We start from the raw sequence: 22730 nt of genomic DNA on the forward strand, positions 1-22730 counted from the left end.
CAATATGCCTGAAGTGTATTGGGAAAGCAAAACTCACAGATTATTATCTGAACCTCTCTGGACCTAAATATGACTGGAGACCTCACAAGAACTCAAGTTCCTTTCCTAGTTAGGGCAGCAGCATTCCAGGATGATGTTTTGCCCAACTAGTATAAAATAATTTTTCCTGGGCCCAGACCTGCTCAGAAGCAAACAAAATAATAATGAAATAATGTCTTACTTAAATACTTTTAAAAAATATTTGCAACCAATGTTTAGACAATCTGTTTGGTTTAAACAGATTTTGTGGGCTAAGAAATGCATCCTAAGTTAATTAACTATGACCTTTATACATTTTGCTAATACAGAACCATAAGACAGAACCACAGAACAGTAAGATACCCAGCAGAGAAAGGGTAAATGGACTGGAATTCAAAAGATGAGTTCTAATCTTTGCCAAGTAATTGACCTGGGGAAAGTTACTCAAATTCTTTATAACGTGAAAATGAAAATTTTGAATAACTATAGGGACGATAATTAGAGATATGATAGAGTAGAAAAACTTTCAGTTGCGCGTCTTTAGGAGAAACCACCATCAATCACTGGCGTAACTCTACAGATGAAAGTGTGCATTGTGTTTGCTGTGTTGTTTTGTTGTCACTCCCCTGCCACCAGGATTGATGTGGCTACTACTCAAGTCACTGAATCACCTCGGGCTCTGTTCCCATCCATTCGGAATAATAGTAACCCTCCCTTGTGAAGGGCCAACTCCTTGCCAAGAACCGTGTGAAAAAACCTCTTAGTCATTATCTCATTTAATCTAACAGCCCTATTATTAACTCAACCAAGTCTGGGAAGCTCAGGAAGGCTAAGCAACTTGTCTAATGTTACCCATTCATTGCGGCGCGCGGGCTTCTCATTGCGGTGGCTTCTCTTGTTGCGGAGCATGGGCTCTAGGCGCACTGGCTTCAGTAGTTTTGGCTCATGGGCTCAGTAGTTGTGGTGCACAGGCTCTAGAGCTCAGGCTCAGTAGTTGTGGTGCATGGGCTTAGTTGCTCCGCGGCATGTGGGATCTTCCTGGACCAGGGCTTGAACCCGTATCCCCTGCACTGGCAGGTGGATTCTCAACCACTGTGCCACCAGGGAAGCCCCTTAAAAACTTTTAAAAAGAAAATTCTTGGAATTTCCCAAGTTTAAAAAAAAATCAGCGGGAACTCAATATTTTAAAAAACATATTTTCTAGCTCTGTCACTACCAAGATGGCTCACAGAAGCATCTTTGTCAACCATGACCTCTCATGCCTGTCTCTAGAACATACACTCAGATCTCTGAAACTCTTTTTGATGAAAGAAATCAAGTTCTTAGACAACAGTCGATTGGATGTCTTAGAGCAGGAAAAATCAAGATGGCTCTAGAACACAGGTTATTGCTATAAAGCAAATAAGCATCCAGAGATTTTTAAAGCAATATGAAAAGACAAAAGACTAGCTTAATAGATCTTTCAGTGTCCATGACATGACTATTTGAGTAGCAAAAAGAAAAGCATTTAGTAAGCAATTAAAATTAGTTGAATTTGAATCTATAATGGTACTTAATGGAGAAAAGTTATTGTAATGTATTAAAAAATGGTTAAAATGAAAAATGTGAGTATAATAGTGTGTACCTAATATTTTATTAAGTTTAATGTGTAGGAGAATGTTAACATATCAAGACAGTTATATCTTTTATTCAGTATATATTCATTTATTAAGGAATGATAAACATTCTTCTCTTTGTATGTTAGTAAAGAGTTAATAAAAGATGTTAATAAAACAATTATTCCTAGAAAAAGTAAGAATTGCACCAAAAATAGGAATAAATTATTAGGACCTGTGAAACACATACAAATGAAGATGAAAACAAGTAAGAAGTTAAAGAGTACTGTTGGTCACCCAGAAGTTGAAAGATGATGCAATTGTATGTTTGTCTGAATACGACAGAACAGATGAACTGCAGAGATGCACTAAGATCACAGATTTGTTATCTCATTTCTTATGAGGTAAAGCCTCTAGGTTGCCTTCTTAAAAATTAACAAGATATTAACAAGGCAGGTCTACCTTTCCAATACCACTAATAGACCAGCTCCATGTTCAACAGTGACAGGGCAATGGTTAAGTTAAAGCTGGCACTGCAAAATTTAAAGAACAAATCATTCTGAGGAAAACACATGGTGTTGAAAAAATTAATTTGTAAAGCATGAACTTAAAAAAAAAATGTTGATCTCACAAGTCAAGTCATAAAATGAACCCCAATCAGATGACCAGCAATTCGCATTTGAAACAGCTTCCGAGAAGCACCAGGACCTGTGGTCCTAGCAAAGAACAAAGAGCTCTTGATAACCAAGAGCATGTAACCTTAAGTGATCTGGGACGATTATTCTTTCTCTTCTGGAACCAATACAATTACTACAGTTCTGGGAAGGTATGAAAATATGTATCATTGTAATCTTAGAGAAGATCAATATAACTGTTTCAGTAATTCTCAAAAAGTGAAAAAACAGGTAGAGAAAAAATGAATAAAGAGTTAAATCTACAGGACTGCTATTTAGAATGAGTTTAAATATAGCTATACATCTGGAAATAACCTTATTTGTGCAATGCTTTTTCTGCTGTTTGAAGTGTTTGGCATGTACAAAGAAATCATGATACTTTTGAACATTCATAATATTATGGCTAGTTTTTGTATAAATACTTGAGTTTAATAAATTAAGTAGTAGACAAAGAACAAATACTACTGAGTGCTCCTTAGGCATTAAAGTATCATGAAATAGTCATTAAAAAAAGCCACACATGATTACTAAATGACTAAAGCTCTGTTAGGTCATCAGTGACCGATACCGTTTGAATAATGGAGGTTCCTTTAGAAAGAGGGGGGAACACCTGGCTCCTGGGTGCCATGTGCAACATGAACCAATAGAAGTGTATCCAAAGGCTCATCAAGCATGGCCTCGGTGCTTCTTCAGTGGGTCAGAACTGAACTCTCTAGAGAACGAGAGAACTTTCATTCTGGATGAAATCTATGGATATAACACGATGTGACCAAATCTATCAATATGATAAAAGCAAAACACTAAACATTCAGAGTAATCAGAGATATTACTCTGGCTGAAAATGACTCAAGGGATCATTCACACAATGAGCAGGTGGGCCAGGAAGAATCATGGAAATGACAAGAAACAGAACAGAGAAAACTGATGAGCTGTTTTTTTTAGCACTGAGATTCAAGCTTTTTTTTATTACTGACTTACAACATTGTGTAAGTCTTAAGTGCACAAGTGATAAGATTATTTACAAAAATTCATAATGTAATAAATTCTAAGTGTGACATCTATTGCTCATCTAAGAGATTTAGACATTACGGCTACGCGAGACACAAAGAATCTCCACATAAGCAATGTGTAAGTTTCAACAAAGTGGCTTTAGAATGATTAATTGTAAAGAAATATAATCAGAATTTGCCAGTACTGTGTCTCATAGTGTCTTACCTTCCCTGGTTTGGGCTCAATGGTGATAAAGCACTTTGTTTGACCTGCTGTACAGATTGTGGTCCCTGACACAGACAGAAATTCATCTCTCAGGTTCACACCATCTTTTTGGAGCACAGCAGCTGTTTTGTTAAACGTGATTCGCCAAAAGATCTTGACATCTTCAAAGGCTCTAGGAACAAAGCAAAACCTATGCAAATGCAGTCACAGAGTGCATTATTCCTGTAGCTAATGCAGAATGTGTTATCACTGTGCCTGAGTGTACCTCTACATCCAAAGCAGAGCACTTACTCTCCCACTGATAATGTCAAAAATAACCAATTCTCCCCACTACAGTTAAGAAATTAAGGCCAGAGTTTACATGGCATTTCTTTAACCACATTTTATTCAGTACTAATTAAGTATTTATTGAACTATGATTCCTGATGCTATGTACCAGAAATATGAAAATAAAAATTATAGAGAACTTTTGCCTTCAACTAAGTGTTCCTCATTTGTCTTTTAACAAGAATCCTTCTAAAGGAAAAACACTACTGCCAAAATGGTTGTTACTATAAAAATAAAGGGCAAGAGATGACTTACATTTTCAGAGAATATTCAGTCCCAAAATGGAAAAGGTAATACAAATACATGTACATGTGTGCATACCAAGTGCATGTACATGATGAACACTCATGTACACTATACTGTACTAAGTTGCAAGCAAAACGAAGGTAATCCAAGTCTCCCTAACAGTAAATGGTTGTGTATTCAGAGTGATCAGAGAAGAGTAAATACGATGAAGTGATGACTTACATAATCTAACATCTGTATGGTACTTTATAAAGTACAAAATGTTAAGGCAGCCCCAAGTTATGTTCATAAACCAAGTGTGTTAAACCACAGATTAGGAACTACAGCATCTGAACACTGACATGCCAAATTCCACCCTACCTTCTTCTACCAACATTTCATCCTGCCTCTACCATTTTATGAATTCAAATTAGATACACAGGATGTTACTTCTTCCACATATATATAAACATACCTGTTTGGCTGCCTTGTGACAACAAGATGCAGTCTGCTCATCTCAGCTCCTTCACTCAACTCCAGTACACTCTGGGACTCCTCACTGAATCCTATGATGCCATTGTGAAGATCACTCCCTGAAAAGAAAAATAGAAGATTATAATATACTTAAGACTTTAAACGATCTCCAATGCTTCACTAATCTTTCCAGCTCAGATGGTATAAAACTGAGACATTCAAAAGTGAATGGGGTGGGCGGGAGCTACAACATTTAATGATCTTTACTAAAAACAGACTAGAATCAAAATGATCACATCAAGGTAGCGGACACTTTGAGAACAGAAGATGAAAAGGAAAAAAACATCAAATCCTGCTTCCCATAATGACAACATGCTCATCTCTCTCTGATGAGGCTCTACTTTTTATTTCATAGTCCTTGATACTACTGTTTAAAATCAGTGCATCCTGACAGAATATAAGTTCTTCTCAGAAGCAACTGTTTTATTTACTGCTGTATCCCTGGTACCAAAACAGTGTTTAATAAATATTTAGTGAATACATGAACTCCATCTGACTGTTCACTTTTCTATAAGAGAGTTGACCCGAAAGACCATTTATGTTTCACATTTGGTTATTTTCCCCAGAGAAAAACAGAACTATTAAGGAACTCTTGAGAACCTCTGAGTAAAAGAAACTCCTCTGAGCAACTCTTGAGGTTACAGGCAGCATCATTCTACAAAATTGTGTTTAAACTGGAACAAACCTAGGGCCCACACTACACTGAAATAGTCACTCCAAATCCTTGCCAAAAGGTAAACTAGCTTCTCAGACGAGAGAAATACCAATAAACAGTTCCTGCTGCTTTCTATTTCTCAATGACTCAGTTTTGCAAAGTGATCCTAAAAGCAATGATCCAAATCAATCAGCCTCAAAAACCATTCGTACCCCTCACCCTGAAACCTGACTCCTGAGATTCCAAGTAGACAGAACTTCTGTAAGGAAACAGAAAACCACTGAACTGTCCCGAAAGGGGAAAGCTGGTGGTTACCAGCCCATATTTTGCAGGTCTGAAGTGTGAGCAAATGTGGATCCCATGGCTTAGGGACGTGGAGGTGATGGACGACTTTTATCCTGGTGCCTCATGTGTGTTTTGTCTCAGCCAGATGCCCATCCTCATCCTCACCAATTAATCACTACAATCGCTTCTTAGCCCTGCGTCAGAACCAGACCTCAACTTTTTTTTCTTCAGCAGCAACTGTTTTCTTGTCACTTTTAATGGGAATTTGGTCTCTCAGTTAATAATAGATTATAAGCTTCCCACAGGCAGAACCTTCGTTTTCTTTTTCAATGCAATAGCAACTAGCATGGTTCTAATGAGTATAATACTTCCCTTGCCGCATCTACAATAATGAGGTTGATGTCAAATTTCTAGTAAGATGAATCAAAACTTCTAATGTGCCAATGATCAAAAACAAAACAAAATAAACTATTTTCCCCTGATTTATCTTGAAAGTTTGTTCTAAAATCTAAATGTGAGATTATGAAGATTAAAGGTAAGACAAATAAAAATAAGAGGAATCAGCAAAATTAATGATAGAGTTAAAACAGAAATACTATGTTAAAATAAAAAGCCAGGTGAGGAGGGACTTCCCTGGTGGCACAGTGGTTAAGAGTCCGCCTGCCAATGCAAGGGACACAGGCTCGATCCCTGGCCCGGGAAGATCCCACATGCCGTGGAGCAACTAAGCCAGTGTGCCACAACTACTGAACCCACACACCGCAACTACTGAAGCCCACACGCCTAGAGCCCGTGCTCTGCAACAAGAGAAGTCACCTCAATGAGAAGCCCATGCACCGCCATGAAGAGTAGCCCCTGCTCGCCACAACTAGAGAAAGCCCACAGCAACGAAGACCCAATGCAGCCAAAAAAATAAAATAAAATAAAGTAAAATAAAATATTTTTTTTAAAAAGCCAGGTGAGGAGAAAATGATAGGAACATTCACAGACAGAGTAAGGGAACTTAGGGTACACGACATGCAAAAGTGCTGGTGAATTACATCATGTGACGCTAAGAGGAGCCAATCATTTGCCAAGTATGTATGATGCCATGTGTTAGTAGGGAAGTTCTCATTAGAGAACTTCATCGAGGCTCAACTGAGTGACTGGTAAGTTAGGCTCAGAGCTGATAAATGGGAATTTGCCTGGTGAGTTAGGCTCAGAGCTGATGCATGGGTAGGCACTGGTACGCCATATTGATACAGTATCAGCACGCCATATTGGTATGCGTTGGTATGCCAAACTGAACTGAGGAGCACTTCCATTCCAGTTGGAATACAGCTGCTGTCTTGAGCCCCCAGAGAACCCTCTGTCACCAGCCTAACCAGTATGAGATCTCCCTGTGATCCAGTAACTAATGGGGTAATGTTTGGGACAGCAAAAAGCCTCCAGCAACCATTGTGATTGGTCTGTGCCTCTGTCAAACTAATTGCTAAATACTTTGTCAGCTCTGGTCTTATTCAAATAAATGTAATAAAATGTCTATTTCATGGAATGGGGGAGGAGGCTGTTGAGTGCCAAAACAATTTTAATAGAAATATATAGATGGCATTAAGCTAATGTGAATCAAAATCAGTAAGTAATTTGGAGAACAGAATTTGACTTTACAATATTCAATAAACTGAAGGAATAGGAATAAATGACAGTTCTAATTGGTGTAAATTTGCAGGGTAGCATAAATGAGATGATGCTGGGTATAAAAGTTACACGATTGTAAAATTATGACTGAATTATAACTGAATGGCTAAAATAAATAAAATTCTAGGAAGCACCAAATCCTAAAAGGGGATCATAAACATGTTTATTCTAAATATTTCCTTTTATAAAAAACAAAGCATAAACACTAAATGATTTATTAATTCCTCAATTAATGGTTGAGCTGGGTCAAAATATAGGCTTCATAACTTTTAATTTTCTTTTTACTATGTTTTACCATAGTGTTATCTGAAACTCTAAAACACTGTGTAAAACTCATAACTGTTTGTATGAAAGAGTGGAGTAGGTAAGAATCATGAGACAGCCTTGTCAATACTCTAATTACAGTAAGGTACTGACAAGCTGAGCTAAGCCACTTAAAGAAATATAGTATGATTTCAGAGGAAAACTGCAAATTATCACCAAAAAATTTTATAACATGCATGAGGAACTCTATATATGCACACACCTCCCCAATAGTCCAAAACTTATATAAACTGCACTGGTTCAAAAGCAGAACAAAAGGAAACAGTTTTAATATATTTCCCAACAGATATAAAGAATTTTCTGACAATGAAATCTTAGACTCTGGGATAGATTAATGAAAGTGGTTGGGAAATTCAGAATGAGGTTTCAAAACAGGACAGGCAATCATGTTTGGGTGATTAAATATATTTCAGAAGAAGTACATGAACTTAAGTATTTTTAAGGTTTTCCCTTTATTGTGAAAGTACAGATTTATAAATTGTGTAATTGTTTAGCTGGCTCTGAGCTAAGTGACATTTACAGTCCATTAAACTCTAGCCTGGCACCTCCGAACAACATCATGAGTTTATATTATGGGTTCATGCCATAGGAAAACAAAATTTTAATGATTCACTATGGGTGAGTCAAGTAATTCCCCTTCTTAAATTAAAGATAGAATGATCTTATTACAAATTCTGTATCACAAAAGTACATTTTTAACTCCATCACTCCAAATATATACCTGTAATGATGATCATGGCAAAAGCTGCAAACCCACTGTCATCCTTTCCCTTCACAATCTGTGCTCCCCCTTGTGGGTCTGTGAGAAACACGTAGAAGAATTCTTGCCCCTCAGGCTCATCATCATCCAAAATTTGAACAAATACTTTACGTTCTCTTTCTCCATCTACAAATGTAAGGATAAGAGTTTGCTCTTCAAAATCTTCTTCTTCAGTTGCCCATCTTAGGTTGGAAATCCCATGGATGTCAGGAAAGGGCAATGCATTTGGTTCCTTCTGAGCAGATCTTTCACCAAAAGTCTTAACTGTTACACTGACATCGCCAGTAGACCCACCAGTTCTTCGGACAAGAACTTCTGCAGCGTTAAACGTGCCATTCTTCATTTCTTCTTCGACATAAACAACAGATGGCCCAAGACTAAATGTTCCATGAGGGGAAACATCTGCAGTTACAGTGAGCACATCAGGCTTCTCAGACATAGCAGACGTACCAGTCGCAACCACTTCGGCAGTTATCTTGGTTGTGTCAGGGTGTGTGGTAGAGGAGTCAGTTTTTAGAGGAAGAGCTGTGTCCGTTGCTATAGCCACAGTTGTCTTGGGGAAAGAAACATCCATTCCTGCCAGGTCATCATTATCCAATATTGTGATCACTGCCACACTGAAATCTAGATTCAGGCGAGGTCTCTGATTAGCATCAAATTTTTGTGATCCTTTAATTTCTACTGAAGTTAGATTAATGTAAAAAATTTCTTCTATCTCAGGAAGCTCATCATCAATAATAGTTATTTCAAAATCAACCTCAGCATGGAATTTTTGGAAAAGCAGCCCCCCATTCTGAACAGGCTCAAAGTCTTCCAGGGGCTTTGCCATTCCTGCAGTTGTCTGATAGGAAACTTCAATAAGATCCCCGTGGAACCCAAACAGTCTTTGTACATGTAATCTGATCATCTGTGTATCCTCTGACACTATGATATTTCTTGAACTAGGGGAAAATTGAAAGACTCCCATTGGTTCAATTTCAGCAACGGTGAGACCTGATCTGGAAAAAAAAATTAAACCATGAGAGAACTGATGAAAAATAGGAATACCACTATAGAGATTCATCTTTCACACACTTAAGATACTGCTCATGAGGACATCTTAAAAATGACATGCCCTTTCAAATTCCATAAAACCCTATTTACTTATTGATGAATATACCAGAGCACAAGAAAGATAAGAACAGGAGCTGCACAGGTGATAGGACCTAACAAGGTCTATATATATATATATATATATATGTATATGTATATATATGGAGAGAGGAGGCGGGCAATGCCTGGCCTAGGGTAAGCACTATAAAACTGTTAGCCTGAATCACTTTGCTGTACAGTAGAAATTAACACAACATTGTAAATCAACTATACTTCAATAAAATAAATTTAAAAATAAGAAATAAAAAAAAATGTTAGCTATTATTGTTATTGTTAAAGGTATGTGAATTTTTTAAGCTAAAATACGTTGTGTCCAAACACTTTTTGAATGGCATATGTATAATCAAAAGCCATACTGGATTCCAACCAATATCTCCTATACATAAATATGTATACAAACACACTTGAACACACACTGGTTTTGCCCACACATTTTTCCCAGTTTCCAAATAAGTAAACTAAAGAACAGAAAGATCAAGTAACTTTCCCAAAGTCACACAGAAAGTAAGTGACACAGCCAGGATTAAACCCAGGGTCTGGCTCTAAGATCAGTCCTCTGTTGTTCTGATCAAATCCATCTCACGTATGAGAAAAGTCAATTGCTTTTGACCAGGACATATTTATCTGCAAATATACTGATATAAATTAAACTCAAAAGAACTACTAGTTCAAGTCACATTATTATCCTACTGTGATTTCTTATTCTTATTCTTTATCTCTTGGAGAAATCAGGTATTTTTGGCTACCTTTCAGAAGACAGTTTCCTTTAAAAATAGTGGCTTTGCCATTTTAAGTTAGACTCCTGTGGCTTTCAGTCTCTTGGCTCCTGGATTGAAGGGGAATCAGAATTTCCTTTCCTCCTGAATTCAGCAACTTGAACCCCAACTCAGCAGCTCATAGGACTGTTCTTGAAATAACACTGTTCACCCAACCAAAACCATGGAAAGCTGCCAGACCCAGGTTGGAATTCTCCCTGTAGAAGGAGTATTTTAAACCATGTGTGTCCCTGAATAAATGCATTTTCAAAAAAAAAAAAAAAAAGGTGGCTTTGCCATCATGGTTCTTTTTGGAGGTGTCACCTCAGGCCAACATTCTTGAGTGAGAGGTCATGAGAAACGCTCTTCAAGCAAGCAGTGGGTGGTGGAATCTTTGGCAATGCAGGCCATATACTGCTCTACACTAAAACTGTTTTCGCCTCTGCTTCAAGGAGAGAGATCCTTGTGTCTTTTTTTTGTTTCAACAGGTAAATTCCAGCTTATTCCTCAGAGACTTTCTTGGCTGAAAATCAAGTTGGTCTTACCGAAGCTGAGCCCCACCAGGGGCACTGCTCTGCACTCCTGAGAGGTGAATGACAAAGGCCTCTGGCCGACCAGGGCTAGGAAATGTCCACAGCAAGACTCTTTTACTTTCTTCTCCATGGGAAAATGAAAGACTCCCTGACAGGGAACATGAAAAGGGAAGCTGGGTTTCATTTCTGAGTTCTTAAATTGGGATTCAACTCTTAAAAATAGAGTGAAATCTTTCCTTTTCCAAAATTCTATGACAGTCTACAAAAGGTAAAACATTTAAAAAGTCAGTGGGGGAGGGAGTGTAAATAGAGGAAGCTCCGTAGACCACACACACCTTGCCTTTAATCATGCCTCCTTTACAAGGTAGAGGTCAAACCACCTAACTTTTGCACCTCACTGATCCTCACAGAGCTTATGGTATAACTAAAAATAAAGTAGATGAAATAACAGCTGCTCAACTGTCAGAAATATTCAGATGAACATGTAAATGGATATAAAGGTGTGTCTTTTTTGATTATCGTATGGGCCACATTAGGTTTTTAGAACTAACTCCTCAGGTATAAACAGAGTAGTCTGCTTAGTGACCATTATTTCCAGGTGAGGTATGAAGTTTTCCATTTGAACGAATAAAGTTCCTCTCATTCTCACCAAGCAGCCTGTGAAATTCTGATCACTTAAATCTGAGAGGACTGTATTAGGAGGCAAATAGCTCACTGTCCAGAGTAAAGAGGATTCAGGAAAATTAGTGGCCAATTACACATTTCCATGTTCTATAGGGAAAATCCTAGAAAAGCCACAACTCACCCACTTTGGGGGTCATATTGCCAACAACAACGAATTCGGGGATTTTTAACCCAGGAACATATCCAGCCGCCCAGGAAACCTTGAGAGAGCCATACGTGCCTCTCCTAGAAATCACAACTTGGCTTGTTCCAGCGGTGATGTCCAGGAGTGGAAAAGCAGTAGACTCAAATCCAACCTGAGGAAAAACATGCTTAGAACATTTTATTTCTCTCTAAAGGTTCTTGTTTTCTGAAGAGTGGGTTAAAAGTCAACTTTCTCTTTGTTTACACAGTATATTTCCTGTTCTAAAATATAGTCAATTAAAGAGTAGTAGTTAAGAAATGACATGTGAAATTTGAAAATGTATTCTATTTTATAATGCTGATTATAGTTTACAGCTTTATTTTTTTATCAAAATGTAAACCCCTGAATTAACCATATCTAAAAATATAATGGTAATTATGGTTAAATGAAAGGAAAGATTAAACATGGCATTTTAATATGATTTGTTGACGGGTCTTTATAGAACCTAATTTGTCTAGAACTGAAATCTGACTTCTTTCTAAGGTATAATAATAAATTCTTTATTTATAAAGTGAGTACCATGAACTAGATTTTCTATTAAGGTTCTTTTCAGCTCTTTGATTCAATACAATATCTTTTTTTTGAGGATCAGAAACCCTCAAAGATTTTTTTAAAATAACAATCTTTTTCATCCACACCAAGTAAGATCTGGTTTTCAGGGCAACCTTCCCAGGGTACCCTGGGATTCATAGATGAAATAAGTTCTGGTCAAAGAATAAGAATAAAACCAGATTCCTGGCTTCACATTGTTATTTAGACAACTCAGTTTACCTCTTTGGTCCCAATATCTATAAATTTGGAATACCATAGAATCAACAGTTCTATATTAAGACTCATTCTCCCCATTTTAAATTGGAATGGAGAGGAGCAGAAAGTGTGAGAGGGGGCCACAGGACAGCTTCTGAAGCCACAGAAAAGAGAAAACAACAACTTCAATTTGACACCCGCCTAGATTCCTTATTACAGTGAAGCTTCTGGTTAGCAACTGCCAAAATCTTTGGCATATCTGAGCTCATGCTTGCCAAATGGCTAGAGGCTGTTTGAAAGTGTCCTAGGCACATCACACACACACACACACACACACACACACACACACACCCCCCACATACAAATACTGGTAAGGAGTACAGAGGATACACCAAGGACAGGAATACTCCATGACTGGCCCTGATCTGGCCCTTTGATGTGACATAATGTTGTGACAACATGCATGAAGAAGGAGAAGAAAATAGTTTACTACACCAAACGAAGGATTCAGGTTGAAAGGGATCTTTGTTATAACAACCTGTGAACAAAAAGAAGGTAACAAAATGTCAAAGCATTAAATTCTATACCCTCTTTCCTTCTTGAAAAGAGGAGGTCCAGAAAGAAGACAATTCCTCTCAGTTAATTTTAATGCTGGTGGATTCCACTTTAGGGAGCAAAGCAAATTCATTCCCTGGGGAGAAGCAGCCCAGGTGGGAGTAACTGGAGAGCATCCCCTTAATGGCCAGAGACCCTGTTACACAAGCTGGTGGCCAGATCTGCCCACACTCCTGCCCCTCCTGCACCGATTCCACATTCTGGTCAAGGGACTGAAGGAACTCCCACCTGAAGGAGTAGGATGCATGCTTATCCCTTATTATGGTTTATAAAATACACACATTATCGTAGCCAGAGACAGGAGCCCTGTCTTGTTCCTATATTGACAGAATTGGCCTACACAGGAAGCAAAGCCCTCAAGGTATTCTTTGTTCTCATGTGAATTTAAAGTGATTAGGGAACAATCTTCCCTAAAATGAATTCAGGTAGAAGGTTCAAATACTTAGGTGCACCACTAGCATTAACCTATATCAGAACAAACTTGCCACAGTAAAAAGAGCCTCACAAGGTAAATATTTACAATCTTAGTAAATGAGAAAGTCTGAAATATGAACTGAGGTTTCATTCTAATTTTAATTATTTAGCATAAAATATCTCAATGTTAAATATTCATTTTCAAGAAAAAACCTGAAGTTTTGACTCTAGGTGACTGTTATTTTAAAAACTCTAGGACTTCCCTGATGGCGCAGTGGTTAAGAATCCGCCTGCCAAGGCAAGGGACATGAGTTCGAGCCCTGGTCTGGGAAGATCCCACATGCCGCAGAGCAACTAAGCCCATGCGCCACAACTACTGAGTCTGTGCTCTAGAGCTCGTAAGCCACAACTACTGAAGCTCCAGCGCCTAGAGCCCACACACCGCAACGAAGAGCAGCCCCCCCTCACCGCAGCTAGAGAAAGCCCGCGTGCAACAATGAAGACCCAATGCAGCCAAAAATTAATTAATTAATTAATTTAAAAATTCTACACCTTACATTCTACAAGACAGAAACTTTCTAAAACTCCAGAAAGGTGATATAGTTTTCTATCTAATGTTGAAAACTGACAAATTATTTTCATATAGTGTATCCACAGTGTCCACTTTGATATTCATAGGATTACTTAGATTTAAGGAAATAGTGAATCTTAAGAAATTCTAAGAATCTTAGTCCTTCCTATAAGAGCTGCCCTCTAGTGGTTCCGGGGTAGTACCACACCCAGGGCCAATTACCTGAGAATTGGCAGCTTTCTCAGGGACTGGAAGGACAGCAGATTTTGCTTCCTGGAGAATTCTTGGCATGTCATAGAAACTTCCACCAACAAGCATCACAGTCACCAGTTGCAAGGTGAAATTAGAGCCCAGGGGTAGGAAGACCTATATACAAACAGTATCAATGACTTTTTTAATAGTAAAAAATAATTTTCAAAGAAAAATACTGACAATTGAAATGAGTCATTAGCATTTCCTCCTTTTGTATCAGTTTCATCAGTATATGCCCTTTCCCCCATGTTACAAAACAAAGCACCAGCAGGAAGACTTTGACGCTAACACTGAGAGCCATACAGTATTAAAAAAACACAAATCTGCAAATACTCTCTGTGTGCCCAAATGACCTGAAGAATGATGAGAATCTCAGAAGTAGTATTAGTGATAGAATCACGTGCCACAGGAATGGAAAGAGCTCACTGGTGAACAGTGTCAGCTCCTAAAACCAGCAAAACTCACTTTCTCCCTTTTCATTGTGTAGAAACTAACAGCTCTAATGACAGTTACTTAAAACAGATAATGATTTAGGTGTACTGATTATTTGAATACTTGGGACAAATAAAGACTACTAACACCATTTATTAGACTACCAATTTTCAAAGTTTTAGAATCCAACAAAATAGGGAAATCCTGAATTTAAAACCTGGTATTACTTTAAAAGATTTTTTTAACACTTATTGATATAATACATTTTTCCATAGAAACCTTGTTACCGATAATGGATAAGCCCCCGTAACCTGGAATATTACTAACAACTCTGTACATCTTTATTGAATGTACAAATAACTATTTCTATGAAGTCTGTTCTTTTAAATGTAATGTACTTAAAACACAAAACACACTCTGAAATGTGTAAAATATGTACTATAGTGGTTTCAAATGTGCAACATGAGGGGAACAGATGTTTTATTCATTCAATCAACCTTCATCTTTTCAAAATCACATTCAGTGAACATGAAGCATAGATCAAGTGCTGAGGAAACAGAAATAAATCATGGTGTCCTGACTTCGATCACGTGCCTCCCTCCTCTCCTTGAAGGGTGTGCCCCTTCCCCATGCAGTTCACTGGCTGGGCAGCTAAGGATTTTTTTTTGTCCCTATTTCCTAAAGAATGAACGGCCAGATGTCAGCTCAAAGCTCCCAGGCATTTGTGCCTTCCTACCCAACTCTTCTGTTCATGGGCCCGTGCAGCACACAGACTTATGGAGTGTGGCAGGTCCCCAAGGTGCAGTAATTAAACATTAAAGTTGAACAGGAGTAATGATGGATTTGGAGAAACGTTGGTTTGCCTACAGAAGAAAAGCGGGTAGACTAATTTGAAAACGACCTTGAAGGTTTTTAGGAGTTGAGGGTGTTCTGTTTTGCCCTTCCATGTCCCTGATCCAGGACTGCATCACCAATACTATTCTACATATTTCCCATCATTCTTGATGGCTTTGGGCACAAATGGAGTTTACAGCCCCATAATATCCTGTGTGCATCTTGAACACTGCTTATCTGCTTGCTTTTATAATTGGCTGTTCAAGGGCCTTCTCCTGCACTAGACAGGGAGCAACCTGACAACGGAGATTATGTCTTTGTGATCACTGTAGCTGCTGTGCTTCTCACAATGACTGACACATAGCAAGTGCTCAATAAATATCTGAATGACAGCCGTGAATATAATCTTATCTTGCATTCTAACTTAAATTCTTTTAAACACAGACTTGTTTCTTTATCGTGCCAATGATTCTTACCATCAGTGAGTACTTCATCTGAGAAGCCTGTTGTTACCCAGGTGAGGTAACTGTTCACTCCCTGGTCCTCATGTTAAACCAACATCAAGAGTCTTCTAGTTTTCAGAGCCTAATGGAAACTCATTCTGTCCCAAGACCCACTTGAAGGTCCTTCTCTGTGGCGGACCTGTCCGAAGTCCTAACTTTTATCAGGGCGGTAGATCAGGTAGATCTATATGTAACTTGTAACTAACATCCCAAACTTTAAAGAGCAACGCATTACACCCAGGGTGTGAGGGGAGAAAGGGACCGCTGGAAAAATCCTCCCCTCAGTTTATGCGCATGTCACATGTTGCCCTAAATAGTCATCTTGGAAGTCTAACTCACATAATAATCTATGTGCAGTCTACACCACACATAGTGGAATGTAAGAGACAGAAGGAACCCATGCAAATTTAAATACACTAATGAAAGATGTTAAAGTAAACAAATAAGAGGAAGCTTTCATATATGGGTAAGCTAGTAAACTTTTGTTACTCTTTATTGAAAATAGACAGAAATCATAAAAATAATAGAGCTTCAAAACAGATATTAAGAAATCCATAGATAATTCAAACAGGTATTAAGAAAGCTAAGTATCTTTATCAACTATACCATTAAGTTTTCAAAGTAAAATGACAAGAGGACTACCATCCTTCAAAATGTCCCAGGTACCACCACAGGAGATAATCTAAAAGCGTCCTCTGGTACAGACTTTCTCAACCATGAGATAATTAATCCTCACAGCTATAATGCATCTCATGCATGAAATAAATTAACTTCTCTGCCATGCATATGGAATGATACTAGTTATCTTCTTGGGAGGATGAAAACAGTTGCTCCCATCACTTTCTGTGGATCACACTGAGAAAGACTGCTAGGTATCTATTTGACCCACAGAAAATCCATGTATTCCTAGCACTCTCACCTGATATGTCGGCAGAACAGTCTGCTGTCCTAGGAAGTCTACAAGTATCTTCCCTTCAACAAGCATCCAGAGTGTGTGTGTGTGTGTGTGTGTGTGTGTGTGTGTGTTTGTGTAGCACTTGGAACAATTTCTGGAACTCTGAAGTACTAAATAAGTGCCTGCTACTATCTAGACAAAAATATTTTATCTCCAAATAAGAATATACTTATTTACTTATAATCTGAAAATACTTCAGTATATGTATTATCCAATAATTAGTATGCAGTTTCTAAGGTATTTTTCATGGTTCCATTTAAATATCAGAATAAGACTTTAAACTGATCATGAGATTAACTAGGGCTTTCCTGAAGGAGTTTTATTGGAATGATCAGGAAATTAAAGAAATGCTACAAACCTGACTCTTGACTGGCACTGTGTCCACTTTATATCTGGTGCCATCTTTGACCACCAGCTGCCTCTCTGCATCTTCAGTAACAACAGACTGCTTCTTAGGATCAGATGATATTCGATATCCAACAGTCACATCTCCAAATGTTCCAGCAAGCCGGGTTACATTAATTTGGATGAATCTACTAAGGTTCTGCCTAATAAGTATTGACTGGTGATCTGAATACAGGGCAAATACCCCATGTGGGTCATCATTTGCAGAAACAGAGAACCGTGTGATGCATTTTTCTGGATCCAGTTCTGCTCCTCCCTTTACAGAAACAAGCTGAATCACATAAACTTCCTCTATCTCAGGTACATCATCTGGTAGCAAGTTAACATCAAAGCTGGCCTCACTTTCTCCATCAGCAATGGTGAAAAATCCTTTTGTAGACAGAAAGTCACCAGTAATATCAAACTCACTGCTTAATTCCCAGTAAACCTAAAATAAAAGGAAAAAAAAAAACCCAACAAAGTTATACAATTCAGTATACTGAATCAAAAATCCTTTAAATTAGTTTTCCTCTACTATATACAAAAAAAATTAAGTGTGCCTCATTATATTCCAAGTGAAACTTTCCAAGTAGTTAGGTAATTTAGAAAGTATCTTAACTCTTTCAGGCTGTTGTATGCAATTTGCAAGACAGGATTATAAAATTTCATTTCACCTGCTTCTAAAATAACGTAATTTGAAAAGATAAACAAGTTAACTTTAAAATACCAGTACCACAAATACATTCAATAGTGAACCACAGACAATATTTGAAGGTAAAAAGTAAGTAGATAATCTGACATTCACACTGGAATTTGTTTTTGTTTGTTTTTAATAAAAAGAGAATATCGAGGAGGAGCTTCCAGATGGCGGAAGAGTAAGACGTGGAGATCACCTTCCTCCCCACAAATACATCAGAAATACATCTACGTGTAGAACAACTCCTACAGAACACCTGCTGAACGCTGGCAGAAGACCTCAGACCTCCCAAAAGGCAAGAAACTCCCCACATACCTGGGTAGGGCAAAAGAAAAAAGAATAAACATAGACAAAAGGATAGGGACGGTACCTGCACCAGTGGGAGGGAGCTGTGAAGGAGGAAAGGTTTCCACACACTAGGAAGCCCCTTTGCAGGCGGAGGGCGGAAGCTTCGGTGTCGCAGAGGAGAGCACAGCAACAGGGGTGCAGAGGGCAAAGCGGAGAGATTCCCGCACAGAGGATCGGTGCCGACCAGCACTCACCAGCCTGAGAGGCTTGTCTGCTCACCCACCAGGGCGGGCGAGGTCTGGGAGCTGAGGCTTGGGCTTCAGAAGTCAGATCCCAGGGAGAGGACTGGGGTTGGCTGCGTGAACACAGCCTGAAGGGGTTAGTGCACCACAGCTAGCCAGGAGGGAGTCCGGGAAAAAGCCTGGACCTGCCTAAGAGGCAAGAGACTTTTCCTTGCCTCTTTGTTTCCTGGTGCACGAGGAAAGGGGATTAAGAGCGCTACCTAAATGAGCTCCAGGGACAGGTGTGAGCCACGGCTATCAGTGTAGACCCCAGACAGGGGCATGAGATGCTAAGGCTGCTGCTGCAGCCACCAAGAAACCTGTGTGCAAGCACAGGTCACTCTCCACACCGCCCCTCCCGGGAGGCTGTGCAGCCCACCACTGCCAGGCTCCCGTGATCCAGGGACAAATTCCCCAGGAGAACACACTGCGCGCCTCAGGCGGGTGCAACGTCACACCGGCCTCTGCCGCCACAGGCTCGCCCCGTACCCGTACCCCTCCCTCCCCCCGGCCTGAGTGAGCCAGAGCCCCCAAATCAGCTGCTCCTTTAACCTCGTCCTGTCTGGGCGAAGAACAGATGCCCTCAGGCGACCTACACACAGAGGCGGGGCCAAATCCAAAACTGAACCCCAGGAGCTGTGTGAACAAAGGAAGAGAAAGGGAAATTTCTCCCAGCAGCCTCAGTAGCAGCGGATTAAATCTCCACAGTCAACTTGATGTACCCCGCAACTGCAGAATACCTGAATAGACAATGAATCATCCCAAATTGAGGAGGTGGACTTTGGGGGCAACTAAAGTCCTTTTTTTCTTTTTGAGAGTGTGTATGTGTATGCTTCTTTGTGTGATTTTTGTCTGTATAGCTTTGCTTTTACCATTTGTCCTAGGGTTCTGTCGGTCCGTTTTTTTTCTTTTTTTTTTTTTTAGTACAGTTAGTGCTTGTTATCATTGGTGGATTTTTCTTTTGGTTTGGTTGCTCTTTCTTTCTTTCTTCCTTCCTTTTTTTAAAATTACTTCATAAACATTTTTTTTATTTTTAATAATTATTGTTTACTTTAATAACTTTATTTTATTTTATTCTTTTCTTTCTTTTCTTCTCCCTTTTATTCTGAGCCATGTGGATGACAGGGTCTTGGTGCTCTGGCCAGGTTTCGGGGCTGTACCTCTGAGGTGGGAGAGCCAAGTTCAGGACATTGGTCCACCAGAAACCTCCCAGCACCACGTAATATCAAACAGCAAAAATCTCCCAGACATCTCCATCTAAACACCAAGATCCAGCTCCACTAAACAACCAGCAAACTAAAGTGCTGGACACCCTAGGCCAAACAACTAGCAAGACAGGAACACAACCCCACCCATTAGGAGAGAGGCTGACTAAAATCATAATAAGGTCACAGACACCCCAAAACACACCACCAGATGCGGACCTGCCCACCAGAAAGACAAGATCCAGCCTCATCCACCAGAACACAGGCACTAGTCCCCTCCACCAGGAAGCCTACACAACGCACTGAACCAACCTTAGCCGGGGCAGACACCAAAAACAACGGGAACTACGAACCTGCAGCCTGTGAAAAGACCACAAACACAGTAAATTAAGCAAAATGAGAAGACAGAGAAACACACAGCATATGAAGGAGCAAGGAAAAAACCTACCAGACCTAACAAATGAAGAGGAAATAGGCAGTCTACCTGAAAAAGAATTCAGAATAATGATAGTAAAGATGATCCAAAATCTTGGAAATAGAATGGAGAAAATACAAGAAATGTTTAACAAGGGCCTAGAAGAACTAAAGAGCAAACAATGATGAACAACACAATAAATGAAATCAAAAATTCTCTAGAAGGAATCAGTAGCAGAATAACTGAGGCAGAAGAATGGATACATGACCTGGAAGATAAACTTGTGGAAATAACTACCACAGAGCAGAATAAAGAAAAGAGAATGAAAAGAATTGAGGACAGTCTCAGAGACCTCTGGGACAACATTAAATGCACCAACATCCTAATTATAGGGGTCCCAGAAGAACAGAAAAAGAAAGAAACTGAGAAAATATTTCAAGAGACTACAGTTGAAAACTTCCCTAATATGGGAAAGGAAATAATTAATCAAGTCCAGGAAGCACAGAGAGTCCCATACAGGATAAATCCAAGGAGAAACACGCCAAGACAGTTATTAACCAAACTATCAAAAATTAAATAAAAGAAAAAATATTAAAAGCAGCAAGGGAAAAACAACAAACAAGGGAATCCCTGTAAGGTTAACAGCAGATCTTTCAGCAGAAACTCTGTAAGCCAGAAGGGAGTGCAGGACAACATTTAAAGTGATGAAAAGGAAAAACCTACAACCAAGATTACTCTACCCAGCAAGGATCTCACTCAGATTTGACGGAGAAATTAAAACCTTTACAGACAAGGAAAACCTAAGAGAATTCAGCACCACCAAACCATCATTACAACAAACGCTAAAGGAACTTCTCTAGGCAGGAAACACAGGAGAAGGAAAAGACCCACAAAAACAAACCCAAAACAATTAAGAAAAAGGTAATAGGAACATACATATTGACAATCACCTTGAATGTAAATGGATTAAATGCTCCAACCAAAAGACATAGATTGGCTGAATGGATACAAAAACGAGACCCATATATATGCTGTCTACAAGAGACCCACTTCAGACCTAGGGACACATACAAACTGAAAGTGAGGGGATGGAAAAAGATACTCCATGCAAATGGAAACCAGAAGAAAGCTGTAGTAGTAATTCTCATATCAGACAAAATAGACTTTAAAACAAAGATTACTACAAGAGACAAAGAAGGACACTACATAATGATCAAGGGATCAATCCAAGAAGATATAACAATTGTAAATATTTATGCACCCAACATAGGAGCACCTCAATACATAAGGCAAATGCTAACAGCCATAAAAGGGGAAATCGACAGTAACACAATCATAGTAGGGGACTTTAACGTCTCACTTTCACCAATGGACGGATCATCCAAAATGAAAATAAATAAGGAAACACAAGCTTTAAATGATACATTAAACAAGATGGACTTAATTTATATTTATAGGACATTCCATCCAAAAACAACAGAATACACTTTCTTCTCAAGTGCTCATGGAACATTCTAAAGGATAGATCATATCTTGGTTACAAATCAAGCCTTGCTAAATTTAAGAAAATTGAAATCACATCAAGAATCTTTTCCGACTACAATGCTATGAGACTAGATATCAGTTACAGGAAAAAAATCTGTAAAAAATACAAACACATGGAGGCTAAACAATACACTACTAAATAACCAAGAGATCACTGAGGAAATCAAAGAGGAAATCAAAAAATACCTAGAAACAAATGACAATGAAAACACAACGACCCAAAACCTACGGGATGCAGCATAAGCAGTTCTAAGAGGGAAGTTTATAGCAATACAATCCTATCTTAAGAAACAAGAAACATCTCAAATAAACAACCTAACCTTACACCTAAAGCAATTGGAGAAAGAAGAACAAAAAAACCCCAAAGTTAGCAGAAGTAAAGAAATCATAAAGATCAGATCAGAAATAAATGAAAAAGAAATGAAGGAAACGATAGCAAACATCAATAAAACTAAAAGCTGGTTCTTTGAGAAGATAAACAAAATTGATAAACCATTACCCAGACTCAATAAGAAAAAAAGGGAGAAGACTCAAATCAACAGAATTAGAAATGAAAAAGGAGAAGTAACAACTGACACTGCAGAAATACAAAGGATCATGAGAGTTTACTACAAGCAACTATATGCCAATAAAATGGCCAACCTGGAAGAAATGGACAAATTCTTTGAAAAGCACAACCTTCCGAGACTGAACCAGGAAAAATAGAAATATAAACAGACCAATCAGAAGCACTGAAACTGAAACTGTGATTAAAAATCTTCCAACAAACAAAAGAACAGGACCAAATGGCTTCACAGGTGAATTCTACCAAACATTTAGAGAAGAGCTAACACCTATCCTTCTCAAACTCTTCCAAAATATAGCAGAGGGAGGAACACTCCCTAACTCATTCTACGAGGCCACCATCACCCTGATACGAAAACCAGACAAAGACATCACCAAGAAAGAATACTACAGGCAAATATCACTGATGAACATAGATGCAAAAATCCTCA

General features: G+C 38.7%; 1 protein-coding gene across 1 annotated transcript in view; it reads right to left on the reverse strand.

Moving 5' to 3' along the window:
• Window positions 1–22730, reverse strand: part of ADGRV1 (adhesion G protein-coupled receptor V1) — a 543050-nt gene that overhangs the window by 344068 nt on the left and 176252 nt on the right. Inside the window, exons 69-75 of the mRNA XM_027100633.1 lie at window positions 17279–17752; window positions 14167–14310; window positions 11535–11709; window positions 10742–10877; window positions 8251–9287; window positions 4530–4647; window positions 3503–3674 (exon numbers count right to left, since the gene is read on the reverse strand). Coding sequence (XP_026956434.1) covers window positions 3503–3674; window positions 4530–4647; window positions 8251–9287; window positions 10742–10877; window positions 11535–11709; window positions 14167–14310; window positions 17279–17752 — 2256 coding nt within the window. The remainder of the gene's footprint in view (window positions 1–3502; window positions 3675–4529; window positions 4648–8250; window positions 9288–10741; window positions 10878–11534; window positions 11710–14166; window positions 14311–17278; window positions 17753–22730) is intronic.

The sequence above is a fragment of the Aethalodelphis obliquidens genome, unplaced genomic scaffold (genome assembly GCF_003676395.1).
Source record: "Aethalodelphis obliquidens isolate GAN/ISIS:26980383/991018 unplaced genomic scaffold, ASM367639v1 scaffold4, whole genome shotgun sequence".
Taxonomy (NCBI): Eukaryota; Metazoa; Chordata; class Mammalia; order Artiodactyla; family Delphinidae; genus Aethalodelphis; species Aethalodelphis obliquidens.